The following is an 18458-nucleotide window of genomic DNA, read 5'->3' as shown; positions in this document are numbered from 1 at the left end:
GCGGAAGAGGAGAGAAGAGATGTTGCTTGATGAAGAGTTGATGGTGGTTGTGGGTTGGCAAGGACGCGTGGTTTGCTGGTCGAATTGGATGTGTGTCGTTGCGGGGTGCGGAAGGGTAGAAAGGTGAGGAATGGTGACAGGGAGACATGTCGGGGAGGTCTGACGGATGCGGGCAGGTAGAGGGGAAGGAGGAGACGATCGTTCCCCTCCCCCTCTCCCCTTCTTTGTATGGCTGTGGGAGGTGCGTGTGCGTGTGGGCTTCAATGTGAGTGATGTGTTGCTGGAGAGGGGCGCGAATCAGTGGCCGAGAGCGGACGTGCCGGTTTACTCCACCGACGTCTCCTTCTGCCTTTCAACGGGCATGTAAGGAGGGATTTTGCGGATCACCCGCACGTATGATGCCGTAATCAAGACAGAGCCGGAGGGGTGGTGCTGGTGGGGAAGAGGTCCGGGAGGAAGTGCAGAGGATGCCGGGACCATCACTGGTACTCCCTACAGCGGCTCAGGCCGCGCGAACGTTGTCAAGAGTAATGCCAGCGACACACACACACACACACCAGATGGAGTGATAAGAATGAAGGGGAGAGAGGGAGCAGGGAGCAGCGGATGCCACCCTGGTGCTGCAGGACGCAACGATGGTTTTGCTCAGCACAGACACGGTGGAGCCTCCACCGTGGGCCGCACACGTGCCCCTCCCCCCATCCACGTCTCTCATCACAACATGCGCTCTAGCGCGTGCTGGAATGTCTCCACCGTCACTCGGCCTGCTGGTGGGTGCTGCAACTCGATCCCTGACCGCTGATGCACCAATGCGCGAAGCCGAAGTAGCTCTCGCTGCGACGCGCCGCCGTTGCTTCCGCCGTCCACCGTCGCCGACAAGAGGCACCACGCACCGAGCAGTGGCTGCAGGGAGAGGTCTGTGGAGGCGCCGCCGGCCGTCAAGAGAAACTCCGGCAGCGCCGGGGTGGCGGAGAGGCATGTGGCACGATCCGCGCAGGCTTCCGCGGCACCGTGCCGGCTGCTGCTGCTTTTGCTACTGCGCTTGCTATCCTTCAAGTCCAAATCTGCGTCGCAATCCGGGGACTGCGGGGCCACCGCTGCCACCTCGGCCTCCAAGCGATCGCGGAAGTTCGGCTGAGAGGCTGTACCGCCGTACACGCAAACATTGTGGAGCAGCAGTGGCCGGAGCAACTTCGTTAGATGCTGGAGGAGCCCTCGCTGAAAGATGCCCTCTGTGATGGCCTGGGCTACACCTTGCTGGTCAATGCCGACATCAGCCGGCGTGAAGAGCAACTCCGGAATCAAGAAGCGCTCCTGACAGAGCAGGAGGTGCTGCAGCGCAGCGGCATCCACGCCACTCGTCTTTGGCAGGCGCGACGGCAGCTCAGCCTCTAGCACACCGAGGGGGAGGAGAGCCGGTATCGTGGGTAGGTAGTAGCGGATCGGCACATCTGGTGAGGTCAAAACACCCGCCGCTGGCGCGCCGGGCCTCTGGGATCGGGGAGATTGCCCGTCGCCGCCGCCGCCGCCGCCGCCGCCGCCGCCGCCTTCTCTCAGCAGCGTCGACACTGTACCCACAACCGCCTCCACCTCATCCCGGGCTCTGCCCTTCCACAGTGCAGCATAGCGCTGGAGACTGCGCCGCGGGTGCCGTGCCACGACGCAGCACTGCTCCTTGACGTGATTGATGAGCCACGTGTCTTCCATCACGTTCATCTGCGAAAAGCTGATGTACTCCTTCAGTCGGTTAGTGAGCACCTTGCCACCCACGTCGAGGCGCACAGCGGAGCTGTGCACAGGGATGTAGTTCACATAAGGGACGACGGTGGTGGCAGAGAAGCCGACATCCACCATGATAGCCATGCCGCCACCGGTGGCGCTGTTGCCAGAGCAGCCGGGCGACTCTTGCGCATCGGTGTCGACGGTGCTGCGGGGACGCTTGCGGGCAGCGCTGGAGGGGGCCGATGCGCCCCTCGCAAAGTTGTAGGCGATGAGACTCATAAAGCTGCTGCTCACGACTGTCACGGAGCCGAAGCGAAAACTGCGCGTGCACAGTAGCCAGAGCAGCTGCGCCACCGCCTTCGGGGCGGCAAAGGGCACCGTCAGCCATACATCCACCTCCTCCTCCGACTCGATGGAGAAGTGCTGCAGCACGTGCTCCCACACACGCGCCTGCAGGCCACCATCCACGACGAAGCCGCGGTCCACTGGCCGGCGCACCATGAGCCCGTGATAGTGCGGCAGGTGATCAAGCTGGTCACCCATGATACCTGTGCCAGCGTACACAGCAGCCCCTACACAGTTCGGCACGACAAGCACCTTGGGCGCAGGCGCGAGAGTAGTGGCCGTCGCTGCTACCTCCCCATGCGTCGAGCTGTTTGTGAGTGCTGAGGCATGTGTCGCTGCCGACCTGCTGCTGGTGTCGGCCGAGGCGGGAAGATAGAGAGCCTTGACGCTGTAGCCCCCGTTGTCAATGAACAGCTGCACGCGCGGCATGATCTACACGTTTCGACTTTGGCGCTGGTGGTCGTCAGCCTCCCTGCTGTGGTGGCTTCGTACACCGAGCTGGTGCGCACGCATATTTGCAGGGGGCGGAAGGGGAGAAGAAGAGGGGAGGGGGTGGCCGATGACAGGGACATATTTGAGGGGAGGAGGAGGGGGGAGGGGCGGCGACACGCACAACAGGAGAGGGGGTCGAGAAGAACCCCCCCTTTTCCCTACCTCACCCCAGAAGGATGCATCGGAGCGATAGGACGTAGAGCGTCGCCCTTGTTATCCACGAAGCAGCCAGGTGAAGTTGTTCACGCACGCACGCGGGAAAATGGCGAGGTGGGGCTGGGGTGGCGGTGGGGAGCGAGAAGGGGGAGAGAGAAGCGGCCGATGACGCATGTGTTTGCATGTCTGTGTTGGCCGCCTGCTGTCGAGCAGCAGACAGCAAAGTGGGCTGGGAAGCACTCTTGTACATTCAAGCAGCGAAAGGGAGCTGCGGAGACGGTTGGAAAAGGGCGACTCAAGAACACAAGTGAGAGAGAGAGGGAGAGCCACACCGACACACGCAAGGACGTGCGCGCGTAAGGTGGAGGGCCTTCATCCTCGTTTCTCTCTCACAGGCGCTCCTCTCCCTCGGTGGGCATCAGCAGTTGGATGATGTCGTCTACCATAATCATGCCCTCTCCGTCCTTCTCCACGTCGCACAGTATCTCTTCCGCCTCCTCCTGCGAGATGCGAGCGCCAAGGTTGACGAGGATGTGCCGCAGCTGCGTCGTGGTAAGGTAGCCGTCGGCGTCGTCGTCCAAAACCTTGAGTGCAGCGTAGAGCTCTTCGGGGGTGGTGCGTTGTGGGTAGAGCTTTTCGTACAGCGCCAGCGCGCTCTCCTGCGATACACGTCCTTGCTCCTCCGGGTCGACAAGGGCGATGTAGCCTGCAATGTCGCTCTGCGAAGGGTAGAGCCCGATGGCACGCAGGTAGGCCCCCAGCTCATGACTGCCGATGAAGCCGTCCGAGTCCTGGTCCAGCAGCAGGAACTGCAGAGACGCACAAGTTCGCTGTGCCTCCGACAGTACGCTCATAACTCTGTGTGCGATTGTGCCAGGAAAGCACTGCGTCAGCGGAAAGAAGGGCGGTGAGAGCACACTGGCGGCGCTGGTAACGATTGGCGTGGCTGTATCTCACGTGTGTGCGCTGTGACATTGCTGATGGAGCATGTGGCGGAGAAAAGGCGGAGTGAATTGGGCGAGTGCGGGCATGCCGCCAGAGGGCGAGCTGAGGCGCCTAAGCAAGAAACAGAATCCGCCGGAGGAGTGAAAACACGTGCGTGCGCACGGCTCGGCGCGCGTCCTCCCCACCGCTACGGCGCCGCCGTACGACGGCATGTACATCGGTGTCTTCTGTGTGAGTGTGCGTGCGTGTGCTAGCCTTCATCTCTGCACGCGTGCGAGGCGTGCCGCAGTAACGCGAGACCGCCGCGCACATGGCGCGCTCTTGAAGAGCCGTCACGATGATTGCGGGGCTGACATGCCTCGCCCATACATTCTAAGGCGAGGGGACGTGCCTCGGCTCTCGATAATGGGTCCTGTGCGAGCGCGTGAGTGGCCACGAGTGACCAGCTGTACATGACGCGGCCCCAACCGCTCCCCCTCGCCCCTCTCCAGGCGCCTTTGGTTGACTTGGGGGCAACTGGCACGGTGGAAGGGAGAGAGGGAGGAGAGGGGCTTCAGAAGAAGCCGAGGACCGCCTCGGCTAAGCGGCACACACGGTCCAAGTCGAATGCATCCTCCTCGTCTACCGCCTCACAGTGGCCGAAGTACTCGAGCAGTCCACTCACCAGCTGCGGCATCGCGCAACGCTCTAGGAGGAAGTGCCACGTATCTTCCCCCGCGACCGATGCGCCGCTGTGCGGGTGGTGACCGCGCATGGGATGCCACTGAAGCAGGCTGAAGCGCAGCACGGCTTTCGTCCCACGGTGGTGCGGCTCTCCGGCAATGTCGGTGGCGCTGGGTGACGGCGCAGCTGCGGGCGGCTGAGGGTACATGGCGTACATGTTGAACGCGCCACCACTCTTGCCACCTCCGCCATGGTGTCCACTGTCCACGACCATGAGCAGCGACAGAAGCAGCGCCAAAATGAGCTCCAGCACCTCAAGCTGCGGGCGGCGCAGCAGCAACTCGCGCAGCGTCAGGGCTAATGAGCGGCGCTGAAGGGTATCCAGCAGCGGGATGAAGTAGCCAACGGTCTCTGCAATCTCCCGCCACACGCCCACCGTGTACGGCCCCACCTCACGCAGCTGCTGCAGCGCGCCGGCGTATGCGCCATGCTGAAGAAGCGGTACACGATTTGCCGGGTGCTGCGCGCACACACGCCACACATGCAGCACACCGCGAGCAATGCGCAAGTTCTGACGGTGGCGGCGAAGGGCGCCCTGCAGCACATCAAGCACGCCGTCGCTGTGGGCGACAATGTCAGCGAGGGATGTGGGAGTGCCTTCTTCGCTATCGACCTCTGCCTCGAAGGGCCACGGAAGGTCCACCAGGGCGGCACAGAAGGATACGCCCTCCACCTGCAGCGGCACCGCGTCTGGGTGACGCCGCATGGCGGACTCCATCTGGTACACTAAAGTGGTCTCATGAAGGGCGACAACCAGAGGTGCAACGCAACGGCGCAGCGACACGCCGCCGTCCAAATTATCATCGTCGCCGTTGTCGCTGCCTACGCACACGGTCCCGTCCTGCACCAGCGCTGCGGTCGCGGCGGAAAGTGCTTCGACAAGCACTGGCAACACGCCCTTGTGCTGCTCCAAGACCTCCGCCAGCATGACAAGCAGTGGATCCAGCCCCTCCGGCAGCGGCACCATCGAGTTCACCTGCTCCCGGTACGCCCAGACGTCGACCATCACACGGCGTGTTTTGTATGCCGTTTGGCGGTGTCGCAGCATGGGCTGCACCACACGCAGTGCCTGGGCCACGAGCTGCGGCCGCTGGCTGCACAGACATGCGACCACCGCTTCAGGAGCCTCCGTCTCTGCGAGGCGACTTGGCTCGTCCTTGAAGGTGGATGCCTCCTCGATGGCCCAGTAGCGCACCTGGTCTAGCAGATCGACCAGTACCGCGACGCGATCCAGCCCGGCGGCGGTGGAGGGGATCGCAATGCCTGAAGCGTATCCACTGGGTGGGTGGCGCTGCCCACACAGCTCGAGCCGTATGCGCTGCATATGTTCCTCCACCACCGAGAGTGCGGGTGGCTGCCGTTGCGTGGCTGCCTCGTCGTCGTCATGGCCGCCGCGGACGATGTCGGACGTGCCGACGTTAACCTCATGCAGCATTTCTTTTGATGCGAGCAGGCGACAGAAACAGGTGCGCTCGTGTTGCTGCGACGTATGTGTGTGCGTTGGAGTGAGACAGGTAAGCGAGAAGGCGAGATCGAGTGAAGCATGAAGGAGGACGTGAGGACGGTGGGTGAGGAGGTGAGACGAATCGCCAGAGCCGGCTGAGCGGCTGTGCCACCGACTGACATGTGCACACATCGAAGAGAAAGAGGGGCGAGGGGATCAGAGTTGGCGTGCGTGTGTGTGTGTGTGCGTATGTGGGTGTGCGCAGCACGTGGTACACGTCACGGGTGACGCAACATCACGACTTTAGCCGCTGAGTTCCCACAAAGGCGAGGCGAAAAGATTCACGAGGCGGAGGGGTGGGCGGGAGGCTGTGCAATCGCGGGTGGCGGTTGGGAAAGATGGTGAGCAATACACCGGACAGACCTGCCATAGTTGGAGAGCGTCGAGACCGAAGGATGCGAGCGCATGTGTAGCGGGACATAGGAAGGTGCAGCGAAACAAAACTGACGACGGCGCACCACTGGCGAGTTGCGCAAGTAAAAGAGAGAGAGACGTGAGGCAGCCCCTGGCGCTGTGTGTAGCCAGTGCGCACGGAGATGTCCGATGCGGACGTAGGCAACAGCGAGGGAAAGCGCGCCTTCACCGCCGTGCCGCTGTCTCCCCCCTCGGACGCGCTTTTCTCTTGCACAAGTGCCCGCGTGTTATCACGACACTCGCGCCGCTCCAGGCGCTGCTGGGGACGGTGTGGTGGCCAATGGCCCGGCAGCCATCTTGTCTGCCAAGTTCAGTATGTTGATGGGCGTCTTGCCGTCCGTGACGACGAAGCCCTGCAGGCCCAGCTCGCCAAGAAGCTTCGCCTTCAGCTCCGGCCCCGCGTTCGCAATCGCGATGAGCGTCTCACTCCCGAGTGAGGCCATGATCTTCTCGTACTTTGTCGCTTCGATGTCAGACAGCTTGCGGATCTTGTCGATGGCGAGGTTGTTCATGGACTGGCGGTGTGCGAGGTCCAGCTCCGCCCGCTTGCGCAACACCTCCAGCTCTGTGTCCATGCCGACGGAGTGGGCGGCACAGCGAATCGGGGTGGCGTCTACCTCTCCCTGCGCCTCTGCCAGACGCGCGGCGCTCTCAGCCAGCGCCTGCGCACGACTGGCGCCGGCCTGCTCCAGCGCCGTGTTCTCGCCCATCACGCGCAGCAGCTCTGTGCGTTGCTGCTCTGCCTTGGCGCGGTCACGCATCACCTGCAGGTCCAACGCACCCTTCGCCTCCTGCTCGAGGAGCGCCGCTTGGTGAGAAGCGTCGCTCTCCTGCGCCTTGGTGATTATTTCCACCGCGAGCTGCACGCTCTTCGCCAGCGCGGTCCGCGTCTTGATGTTCACCGGCTCCACGCTCTGCACATCTACCGTGGTGATGTAGAGGCCGTTTGCGGTGAAGCACAGCGAGTCGCCGTGGGAGACGATGGAGCCGTCCTCAGCCGGCGTGAAGATCGCCTGGCGAATGAGCGTCGACGAGTTGCAGTGGAAGAACTCGAAGGCCTGTCCCGCAATCGCCGACCGCACACGACTCGCCAGTGCCTTACACGCCTCCCCGATGAAGTCCGGGATGGTGAAGGCCAGCTCTGGGTCCACCATGCCCGCCTTGCCGCTCGAGTCTACGGAACCAAACTCCCAGTTGTAGGCGAGGTGAAGCCGCAGTCGGGCGTGGTCGCGTGTCTCGACTTCGATGACGTCGGCCATGTAGTCTGGCCCAAGGTAGAGGCTTAGCGAGTGGATCTGGTGCGGTTCCTTCGGACGTCCGCCGGAGAGGGAAAGCGGTGTGAAGTGCTCGTGCGGCTCCAGGAACACCGTGGCGGGGCCGGCCACAACGCGGCTGAGGCCGGTGCTCGTGTCGTAGAGGCGCACCAGCGTGTTGTGCTCCACGTTGACGGTGATGACGTGATAGCGACTAATGTGGCGCGAGAGGCGCGGCGGGTGCGCGTTGCGGGTGGCGGCGTCGAGCAGCTGCAGCTCGTCCGCGCACTCGCCTCTGTCCATGAAGTCGTCGCTAGAGTCGAGGCTCTCGCCACTGCTGCTAGCGCTGTAGCAGCCACCCCCGGCCACCTCAGCGGCGGCGGTGCTCGACGCTTGCATGTCCCACTCCACCCTCGTGGCCGCCCACCCTTCCTCCAAGGAGGCTTCCGCCCTTTCCTTGGCGGACATGTCCGTTACCCGCAGCGATTGCCGCGGCTCGGCCAGAAGGCGACGCACATACGCACCGATGGGGCGCTCCCACAGCTGCTCGTCGGCGCCCAGCATGAACGGCTTGCCAAAGACCGAGCGCACCTTGCCTGTGTGGATGTTGCGCACGTAGACGCCGCAGTTCTCGTCGACCTTCATGATGCGCCGCCGCTCCACCACCCGCGCGTATACTGGCGGGATGTACTGCCGCGGCCCGCGGACGAGCCAACGCGAGCCGCCCTCTCGCACAGTTCCATCCGCCTCCGTGTACGTCTGCAGTGCGACATGCAGCAGCGCTTCGTCCTCGCTCAGCACCAGCGCTGTGAGAGGTTTCGTGCAGTGCTCACCGGGCTGCAGCATGAAGCTCTGCTTCCCCACGCGAACCTCGGCTTGGTGCAGCCTCGCAGTTCCATCGGCGCCGACGGGGTTGATCACGACGCAGTACTGCGTGGCAGTGAGGTGCACCTGTCTCCTCCGGCCCCGAAACGTCTCATGCGGCCGTGGGAGGTACGTTCCGTCCTTGGTGTCCGCGTACGAGATGAGGTACGGCTTCTGCGCCTCGCGGGCAACCTGCAACCCCTCATCGTAGAAGGCTTTGTAGGAGACGAACGTCAACGCCTCGAAGCTGGTCAACACGTACGCGTCACGCACCTGCAGCGTCACGGCGGGGTGGGGAAAGAAGATGCCATGCGCCTGAACAATCCACTGCTCTCCAGCCACGCGGGGCACACCGTCATCGTCCACGAAGTCGTACTTGGCCGACAGGTAGCACACCTGCGGCGGGGAGACGTACACACCGGTCACCTTGCTCACGATGCGCTCGTCAAGTCGTGGGGTGTAGAGGCCAGGTCCTTTGAAAAGAAAGCATTCCTGAGCGGCGCGGTGCACTGCCGCACCCGTAACGGGATCCACAACGTCATGCGGTGCGAGTGCTTCCAGAGTGAGCGCCTCTGAAGCCGTTAGCAGCGGCATGGGCGATGGCTCGTCGACAGTCTCGCCTGGCAGGAGCGGGAACGGCGACTCGTCGAAAAAGCGTAGCTCACTGCTGCCATATGGCATCTTCCAGCGGCTGTACGGCAGCGCCGCCAGGCCCGTGATGGACCCAGGTGAGCTGCGCAGCAGCGTGTACACTGGCGGCGCATCGGCCTTATCTTTGAGAGAGGTCGGTACCGCATGCATCGGATTCTTCACCGTGACGAATTGGCTGGGCGGCACCACAACGCATGGCTGCGGTGTTTCGTGCAACTGGCGGTGATGGTCGTACAGGGTGTAGGTGATGGGACCGACAAGGGTGAGCACCTCACACGTGTTCGTGTCCTCCACGTGCAGGTACTCGTGCGGCATCAACTTCACTACGGATGCCGTGCTCATCGTTTTCGCCTTGCCGTCCGGTGCTGTGGTCGTGTTTTCGCATGTGTGACTGTACTTCGATCTGTGTCTGACCACGAGCAGGAGGGAGCTTGCCAGACTAGGTGGCGGCAACGAGGCAGGCACACGCCGTCGTAGAAGTGTGCGCAGCCCCTGTCCTCGTCGTCTTCTCGCCGATGATTGTGTGCTCTGGAGAGCGAGCGACAAGGTGGTGACTTGGCGTGGGTGTATGTGCGCGCACCTGCACAACATGTGCGTTGGTGCGGTCGAGGGAGGAGAAGGGAGGGGGAGGTTGCGCCCAGGAGGCGACGGAGATAGCAAGACGTACGCATCTCGAGCCGTCTCCTGTTTCAACGCCGCAGGAGTTGTGAGGGCTCCGTGTCTCTCTCTCTCTGCGGAGCCCCATCCGGTAAGACGACATGCACAGCACAGACACACACCCTCGTGCCTCTCCACTCCTGAGAGGGAGGAGGGAGGGGGAGGGAGGCGGAACGTGCGCGGGTGGTGATACCAACGGGCGGCGATGACTCAAAACATTATGCGAAGAGCTTGAAGCGAAAAGGAACACTTGATGGCGAGAGACAGAATGCGTGGAGAGAACGGAAGAGCGGGGGGGGGGAACCGTCTGCATACCGCCGCTCTCCGCCCACACAAAGGCGGACAGAGGGGGAGGGGGTTCTATAGACACATCAACGGGAGCGAACACGACACCACAAGAAGTCAGACGACAGCGGGAGAAGGCGGCGGTGGTGGCACGCGCAGAGAGAGACACGCACCCGCATTGACTGGGACCCGCTCTTGATGACGCTGCGCAAGTGCAGTAGAGAGGCCAACCGCCTCAACTCACCATGCAGTGCCCCGCTCACTGCAGCACGGTGTCGGTGCCCGCCGCCGTCCGCACCGCCAGAGCCAGCAGACCGAGGAAAGAGGATGCGTTGTCGGCATCGTAGCACTCCGCACCACAGCTAATGCGTAACGAGGTCATGAAGATGTGCACTGCGAGCCAGTAGTCCTCTGGCATCACTCCGAGGTCGCGATGCACGCGGCCTATGCCCTCAAGTACTTTGGCGATCTCCGCCCACGGCGTGCCCAACGCCACGCCTCGAAGTGCCGCCACGACGATGCGCACGAAGGAGCGAGCGTACATCGTCTCTGAGTCGACGGGTGGGGTGTACACGCCACCCACGGCATCGCACACATCGGGCGGCAGAAGCAACGCGTCGCGGCTGCCGCCGGCAAGTTCGTCACGACGCTGAGCCTCGACCTGCTCCTGCTCCAGTGCCACGACTGTCTCCATGTCCGAGAAGAGTGAGCGCACGAGAGGGTCGGGCAGCACGCGGGATACCCCGACCGACACCGTGCGCATGATCTCGTTCAATAATGGCGCCAGTGCCGCCGGCGGTATCAAAGAGAAGGACTCGCGTGCGCGCAACGCCGCCTTGGCCCGCTGCATCGCGACGACTGGCGAGTCGCCCAAGGTACGTTGCGTGCTCGTAGTGAAGTTGCGCACCATTACGTCGACGTCACCCACCGGCGCTGCCGAGAGCATTGCCCACGTCCGCAGGCCCTCCTGCTGCAGAGAGTTGGGCAGACTTGAGAGGCCGGTGAGGTAGTCGTAGCTTGCGGAGAAGATGTTCAGCGGATCCTGCGCAATGACGCTGGCGTTTCTCCTGGCAACCTCCTCGATGCGGCTGCGCAACGCATCGGAGAAGTAGTTCCCCTGACACGGTATGGACGTGATACGCAGGTTGTTGCGCACCAGCCGCAAGAGCTGCTCGCCACCGGCCTCGTGAATGGTGTTCTTGGAGAGTGATACGCGGGCAAGGTAGCGGTGGCGTCGGAAGAGGGCGGAGAGGCGCGCACAGGTGAGGTCGCCGAGGTGGTTGCCGTCGGCGTACAGGGCGCGGAGGTTGGCGCAGTAGGCCAAGGTGATCAGAAGAGGCGCGAACGCGTCCTCGCCGAGGAGCGCTGGTCGCAGGTCCACAACCGTGAGCGTGTTCCAGCGATGGGGGAACGACGCGTCGGCCTCGCGCTGACGCGGCGCCTCGGCGAGTCGCTGCGTCACCACGCTGCTGTGCTTGATGATGGTGTTGCTGTAATAGCCGAAAAACTGCCGGTGGTGCTCATAGAGCTCTGTGAGGGGCATGGCTCCGTACGGGGCATCGCCTCTCTGGGTGAGGGCGAGACTCATCCTCGGCACCGGGTCTGGCAGGCTCAAGAGGCAACGTACGGCATCGTCGGCCTCCAAGGCAAGGCGCACCTTCTCCGCGAGACTGATGACACGAACCATTGCGTACACGCTGAGCGCCACGCCACTCACTGCATCACCTCTGCTGTTGCGGTCCCTTACGCCACCGAGCACACCGCCGCTGCTACGGCTGTTACCGTCGCCGGCTCTTTGCGGCTGCGGAGACCGATGGTCCAGCTCCGCCACATCCACCTCGCCCGTCTCCGACTTCTGGATCCTGTTGGACCACACCGGGATGCGCACAACAGTACACATGTCACGGATGGCAAGGTAGTTGAGCGAGGGCAGAAAGACATCCTTAGTCCCCACCGGCGTTGCGTCACCGCCGCTGCGCGACATGCCGACCTCGATGCGAACCGAGGCTGAGGTGTAGCTCGGCGCCGGATCGGCGCTGTTCGTCGGCGAGTCTAGCTGCAGAAGCGCGCCATCCTGGTCCTCGACCGAGGGCACCTCCCCCACCGCCGCGTCCTGGGCCAGCTTCAGCATGACAGGGAGGAAGGCAGCCTTCTGGCGGTGGTGTCGCGGATGAGAGGCACCGCGCTGAGGGGTGAGCGAGCTGGCCGGGCTGGCCTTGAAGTCGGCGGAATCGATCTCGTAGAGGGGCGAGGTAGCGTCTAGACCGAAGACCTCCTCCGTCTTCACATACGGAGCTCTGGCGGTGGTGTGCAGCTTGATGCGGACATTCTGCCGCTCCAGCTGCGCCGCCACGGCTTCATCATGCACCTCATGACCGATGATGCTGACGGCGATGGAGCCAAAAAAGATGATGTCGCGCCTACCGCTGCTCATTGTGTATGCAGTGGAGGTCGTACCCACGCGTCCTTTTGCCCTGCCGCGGGTTTGCGAAGTCGGTCAGGGACGAAAGCGGCAGGTACGCTGACGCCGAGACGCGCCAAGAGCTGGAGGGAGGGGCGAGATGTCGCACCGCTGGCAGGAGAGGCGGAGGGGCAGAATATTATAACGCGTGCCTTCCTTGTACTTGTGTGTGGCGGAGCGCGCAACTGTGCACTGAGAGTCCCAAAAGCGTCGCGGGGCTTTGGCGACGGAGAGAGAAGGGGACGAGGCAGAGAAAGATGATTCGGAGAGGGTGTGCGTGCGCACATGGTGTGTGCGTCCGCAGGTGGTCATGCACAGCCCGCCATGATACGACCTGTTGCGCTCAGCGAGATTCTCGCCTCCACATTTCGCGTGCGACTCGAAGAACAACGCATGGGACGCCAGAGACGAGTCTTCCTGAGATGGATGTGTGCGTCTGTGTGTGTGTGTGTGTGAGCTGGTGCTGCTGAAGCACCCATTTACACAGTTGCGGGGCTTGCACCACCACAGCCACCACCACTTTCTCATGACATGGAGGGTGCTCAGCACCAGAGAGGTCGCAAGGGTGGAAGGGGGATGGGCTGACAAGAGTAGCCGCCCTCAGGAACGATCATCCATGCACCGCCTCCGGCCTTCCAGACGGATGATCCTCTCCTTTGACTTTCCAGTTTCGTCTGCGCTGATCAACATTCTTGCTGAGAAGAGAGCGGCAGGAGAGGGCGTGACGCTGGCGCAGGGATGATACACGCACAGATGCCCACGCGCACTTTACAGGTGTCGTAGTTTACATGAAGGCGCGAGAAAACGAATACACATGCACACGCACACACACGGAGAGCGAGAAGGGCGCCCGCGTCACGCCACCTGTCCGATCACACGACTAGCCGCTGGCGAATAAGGATGACGTGAGAAGCAGAGAGCCCAATAAGACGACCACAGTGCCACACAAGTGGCGGAAAGAACATCGCCTGCAACACGAGTCGCCAAGATGCGTGTCGTGTTACGGTCTACTACTGTACATGAGGGCAGGGGTGGTGGGAGTGGGTGCGATAGACACGCGCACGCAGACCCTTTGCCGACGCCTGGTCTACCGTCGCGGTTTTTCCCTTTCCCACCCACTCCCCGCAATAACTAAGCGACGAGCTGAGCGACTACCACCCGCTGCCAATGCAGTAGTAGCCTGCCCACACACGTGGCCGGTAGCGCATCGCCGGCTCCTCAGCGAGAAGGTGGCGAATAGAGCGGGCGAGCAGCAACGCACGATGGCGCGCCATCTCCCCTTCCTCCTTCGGCTCCTCCTCTCCGGCGACGACCTGCGGCTGTGCAACCCTGGAGGACTGCTCGTTGCTGGCGCTCACACTGCCTCCGGAGGCGGTGTCCGTACGAACAGACAAGTCGGCCGGCGACGTTGGCAGCGGGCGACACCGCTGCGCATAGAAATACCGGAAGAGCTCCATCGGCTTCATGTCCGGCGTGCACCACTGCCCCGCAATCACACACGGCACGCCGCTGCCAAAAAATCCGCGCAGCAGCCCGAGCACGTCGTCGCGGATGCCGTCCGTGTGCTGCGGCGACATGTTCGTGTTCGTCAAGATCACGTGCTCCGCCGCCAGCTCCATGTGCGCAATCTCGGCCGCCCGAATCACGCCAACGTCCCCCATCGGGGCTGCAGTGCGCATCAGTAGACCTCCTTCGTCCTCTGGCCGCGAGGCAGTCTTGTCGATGGCGCTCGCCTGCGACAAAGGAGCTGATGCGGTTGTGGCTGTGGCGATGTGCACGGCGCGGGCGCGCGGCAGGACTGCCCGCAGCGACTCCACGTCTTCCACGAGTTCTACCTTGCGGGTGAAGATAGCCTTCTCAGGAGCGCAATGCCGGCGGAGTTGCTCCACCAGTTGCACCCGTCCCGCACTCAGCATCTCTACAACTGCTGCGCCTTCCTGCTCCGACCTGTCCGTGTCGAACGGGAAGGGCGTGTAGAAGAGAGCGTCGGCCGCGCCGTGATCGGCGTCGCGCTGCACCGCTACTACCTCCCGGTGCAGGTCCTGCTGCTGCACCCGCTCCGCGCTGAGGGCGGCGAGGGCGGCTTGTGTAGCGGAAAAGGCCATCTGGACGGCGGCTTCCTCGACGAAATACCGGTCGCCGGCTTTGACGTTCAGCAGCGCGTGGAAGGGCACCAGCCACATCTGCCCGCTCGGCACCACGGTGATGATGCCGTCACCGAGGAGCAGATGCGAGTCTAGCGCGCGCACGTAGCCGATGATGGGGTGGATGCACGCCTGGTAGAGCACCCGCAGCGGCTCCTGCCAGGAGAGACTCGGCAGCTCCGTGATAATGTCCGGCTGCACCGCCATCTCCGGCTCGATGCAGAGCTGCCGCCGCAGCGAGGCTATGAGGCCGCTCAGGGTGCACCTGAAGTCCTTGGCCAGGTTGACCTCCACAAAGCGCATCTCCCGGGACTCGGAGACCACCCAGATGCACAGCGAGTCCTCCGCTGCGTAGCCGCCCTCCGTGGCGGCCCAGTCGTACTTGGTGGCCAGGGTGTAAAAGACCAGCGGCGTCTTGAGCACGCCGGCGATGGCGGCGATCTCATCGAGAGACGGACTGAGGTGAAAGTTGCGCCTCAGCTTCTCGCGCAGGGTGTCGCTGTAGGCATTGTTGAGGCTGCTCTCCAGCGCCTCTAGGGCGGCGCTGTAGCGGTACGTGTGCAGCAGCAGGCATACCTTGTAGTGCCGGCACATGTTGGCGAGCACGGCGACCGCGTCCGTCGGGAGATGCGTCTCGATGCGGAAGCGGGTGCTGCTGTTGCCGTGGCCAGTAGTGCCTCTCATCTCCTCAAGCCTGTCCGGCACGGCGGCCGCCGCCTTGGCAGGCGCGCTCGCCGCACTCTTCTGAACCGCCGTCGCCTGTGCCGATGCGACGGCGGTCTCGTCTGCTGTCACCGAAGAGGCGTCCATCAGTGCCACGTCGTAGCGATGCCACACCCCGGCGTCGCGGCTGTCAGCCAGCACCTTCGGCGCTGGATCGCTCTGCAGCTCCGTCCAGATTCGCAGGGCCTCGTCGAGGGCCGCCTCCGCCAGTGCGTAGTCTGCTCGCTGAAGATGCACACGACCGCACAGTGTCAGGCCCGCCGCCTCAAGCACAGCGGATCGCTGCGTTCGACCGTAGGTGACCAGCTTGTTCAGTTGAACGAGGGCCTGCGGAAGCTGGAAGGTGGCGACGTACAGCTCACCCAGCTGGGCGGCGCAGATGGCGCTCAGCAGCCCGTGATGCAAGTTCTGCTCGCTGTACGCGACGAGGTCGCACCACAGCTCGCTAAGGAGGATGCACTCGTGGTAGAGGTAGGCGTCCGTGCCGAACCACGTCAGGCCCGTCGGGGACGCTGCGTTGAAGTGGTGCTCCGCAATGAAGGCGGCGACGAGCGACACCGCATCTTTCACAGATTCCTTCAGCGGGGCGGCGGCCGCCTCGCTGAGCCGCCCCGTGGCCCGAGTCGCCTCCACCCACATGCCGACCGCCTCTTTCAGCAACAGCAGACACGACCACTCTCGTACGAAGGCGGCGGTGTGGCGCACCATTTCCTCCGTGCCGGGGATTAGAAAATAGTCGTCCTCCGTCACCGTCGTAGCTGCGACGCCGCCACTCATGTCCTCCTGAGCGCGGCGGAAAAGGAGCAGGGCCGCCTCATGGCAGCGGTGGAAGAGCGCCTTCTGCACATTCTGCAGCGCCGTGCGCATGTCCCGCTCCCAGGCTGCGTTCTTCGCCTTCATGGCCACGTCGTAGGCGAGCTTGAATGTTTCCAGCGCCTTGTCCAGCTCACCGTGCTCGAGGTGCGAGGCGCCCTCCTCGACGAGGAGCTCGTAGCTGAGCCGCTGCAGGTTGCTCGCCACCACCGCCATCCACTCCCGCTGTCCCTCACGCACCGCTATCCGCATCGCCTCGTTCCACGCCATGTACGCGGCATCCAGGTTGCGATTCATGTACTCGCGACAACCCTGGTCGAACAGCACCGTGAACTGCTCCTCCGTGGTCAGGAGCTTCATGCGAGTCAGAGTCAACACATCGTCGATGGTGTGGGCCTGGGGCCTCTCCTCCGGGACAGCCAAGGCGGCCCCGTCCGCGAGGCCCGCCTCAGCAGACTGCACCCCTACCACCGTGGTCGGTGCCGGGGCGTCATTGATGCACGCTGTTGCACCTGCCAGGGAGGAGGGCGGGGACGCTGCGTGGGCATTGCCACTGCGCTGCACCGCTTCCGTTGTTTCTCCGCCACTAGACACGGCGACGTGTGGCGCGGCGGAGATGTCGACGGAGGCGTTCTCGGCGCCGCCGTCGCCGCCGATGGCGTTGGCAGTGGGACTGCCCTCCTCGTCCACGTTCGTCAGCAGGACTGGCAGGGGAATGCTTGTTGTCGCCGCGCCCGGGTACGTGCGGGACTGCGCACCAGTGGCGGTGGCCTCGGTGGGTCGGCCATGACGCTCCAGCGCCATCAGCTCTTGGCGCGCCGCATAAGCGCGCCGGCTGGCCTCCCCCCGGTTGATCTCCGTGAGCAGCCGCGCCCGCTCGGCGAAGAGCGTCTTGAGGTCTTTCACCTTGCTCAAGGAAAAACTCTTGTGCTCCTGCGAGGCCACCGCGGGGCGCGGCGGGCGAGGCTGTGGTTTTCCGAGCGTGACCTCGTGCCACGTGTACCGCGGCGACGCCTCCAATACCGCGGCGGACGTAGCACTGTACGAAAAGCCGTTGCAAGAACTTGACGAACCGTTCACAGGACTGCGGCGCGACACAGCACCACTGAACGTCGACGCTGCCCCTGCGGAGGGGCCGTCTGCAGCTGCATTGTCGGCGCTGCGGGGGTGATGATGGATCGCCTGCAGTGTGGCTTTGGGTGACGTCAAGACAGGCAGGGTGTTGGCCGCCGCGGGGCCACCGCGCCGGCGCGCAGGGGGCGACGGCGGCTGACACCTTGCCGCCCTGGCCAGGGCGGCAGGGCTCGCCACCTCCTTGTTCACCTCCATGTGCGGCCCGGAGCTTAGCTGGGTAGCGGAGTTGCGCTGCAGGGCCATGCGGATGCGGCTCTGCGACCCTTCGAAGATGTCGGTCCCGTTGAGAAGCAACTCGGTGATGCGGGGGTTATCTTCGACAAGCTGCAGCAGCCGCCTCCCCCCTGCAACGGAGATGGGGTTGTGGCTCAAGTTGAGCGAGGTGATGCTGACGTGGCGCTGAAGCACCTCGCAGAGGCCCATAACGGCGTCGTTGTTGATTCCGTTATTCTCGAGGTTGATGGATACGATGGTTTGGCACAGGTCAATCATGCGGATCACTGGTCGAAGTCCCTTGGAGCCGAGGTAGTTGTTGCTGAGATTCAGTCGCTCGAGGCTGAAGTGGCCGCCGCGGTCGTGCATGTAGCGGAGAAACGCCGAGTTCGCCTTGCAGCCTTCCTCCGCGCAGAACTGGCGGTAGAGCGCCACGTGGTCCATGGAGCCATCCGCGGATACTGGAGCCGCGATGGTGGTGAGGCGACCGTTACCGCCGCGCTTCCCCTCGCCCAACACCGGCAGCGCTGTTGAATGTGCCGTGTCGGCCATGGTAAACAGAAAATTCGCTAGTGCACGCGCTGCAATGTGTGCCTTGTATGGTGGTAGGCTGGCAGTGCGCGCGCGCGTGCATGTGTGCGTCAGCGGGAGTGTCGTGGAAGGAAAAATCGAAGAGGAGGACGAGCGGAAGATGGAGAAAGAGGCACACGCTTGTGTCCCCGTGTGCACCGAGACATGCGTGCATGCGTCTGTCCTTGCGTGCCAGCGGGCATGTGCGTGTGATTATTGCTGGGCAACCGAGAGGGGAACGGGCATGAGAGCGCGCGCGAGAGGCCACGGCGTGCCACTACGGCATGGCGCCCTCCCCTTACTCTCCCTCCCGGCGCTTGGCGTGTGCCGAGAAACAGAGTGATTGCTCATGCGCATGCGCACAGTCTGCTACGGCTTTACTCGTCCTC

General features: G+C 63.5%; 6 protein-coding genes across 6 annotated transcripts; all 6 read right to left on the bottom strand.

Annotated features, from left to right (window-relative positions):
* Positions 1-714: 714 nt before the first annotated feature.
* LINJ_21_0290 (putative actin-like protein) lies at positions 715-2496 on the bottom strand (the record flags this gene model as incomplete). Its single annotated transcript, XM_001465297.1, has 1 exon — positions 715-2496. The coding sequence occupies one exon, from the start codon at positions 2494-2496 to the stop codon at positions 715-717; it is 1782 nt and encodes a 593-aa protein (XP_001465334.1).
* Positions 2497-3104: 608 nt separating this feature from the next.
* LINJ_21_0280 (calmodulin-like protein) lies at positions 3105-3569 on the bottom strand (the record flags this gene model as incomplete). The annotated part of the gene is made up of 1 exon (XM_001465296.1): positions 3105-3569. One exon carries the CDS (start codon positions 3567-3569, stop codon positions 3105-3107), a length of 465 nt encoding a protein of 154 aa, XP_001465333.1.
* A 644-nt stretch (positions 3570-4213) lies between these two features.
* Positions 4214-5818, bottom strand: LINJ_21_0270 (conserved hypothetical protein; the record flags this gene model as incomplete). Its single annotated transcript, XM_001465295.1, has 1 exon — positions 4214-5818. The coding sequence occupies one exon, from the start codon at positions 5816-5818 to the stop codon at positions 4214-4216; it is 1605 nt and encodes a 534-aa protein (XP_001465332.1).
* Positions 5819-6531: 713 nt separating this feature from the next.
* On the bottom strand, positions 6532-9411 carry LINJ_21_0260 (major vault protein-like protein; the record flags this gene model as incomplete). Its single annotated transcript, XM_001465294.1, has 1 exon — positions 6532-9411. The coding sequence occupies one exon, from the start codon at positions 9409-9411 to the stop codon at positions 6532-6534; it is 2880 nt and encodes a 959-aa protein (XP_001465331.1).
* An 859-nt stretch (positions 9412-10270) lies between these two features.
* Positions 10271-12445, bottom strand: LINJ_21_0250 (conserved hypothetical protein; the record flags this gene model as incomplete). The annotated part of the gene is made up of 1 exon (XM_001465293.1): positions 10271-12445. The coding sequence occupies one exon, from the start codon at positions 12443-12445 to the stop codon at positions 10271-10273; it is 2175 nt and encodes a 724-aa protein (XP_001465330.1).
* Positions 12446-13623: 1178 nt separating this feature from the next.
* Positions 13624-18051, bottom strand: LINJ_21_0240 (conserved hypothetical protein; the record flags this gene model as incomplete). The annotated part of the gene is made up of 1 exon (XM_001465292.2): positions 13624-18051. The coding sequence occupies one exon, from the start codon at positions 18049-18051 to the stop codon at positions 13624-13626; it is 4428 nt and encodes a 1475-aa protein (XP_001465329.2).
* Positions 18052-18458: the final 407 nt, after the last annotated feature.

The sequence above is a fragment of the Leishmania infantum genome, chromosome 21, assembly GCF_000002875.2.
Source record: "Leishmania infantum JPCM5 genome chromosome 21".
Classification (NCBI taxonomy): Eukaryota; Euglenozoa; class Kinetoplastea; order Trypanosomatida; family Trypanosomatidae; genus Leishmania; species Leishmania infantum.
Note: the sequence above shows the minus strand (reverse complement) of the source record. Positions and strands in the feature narration are given on the sequence as shown.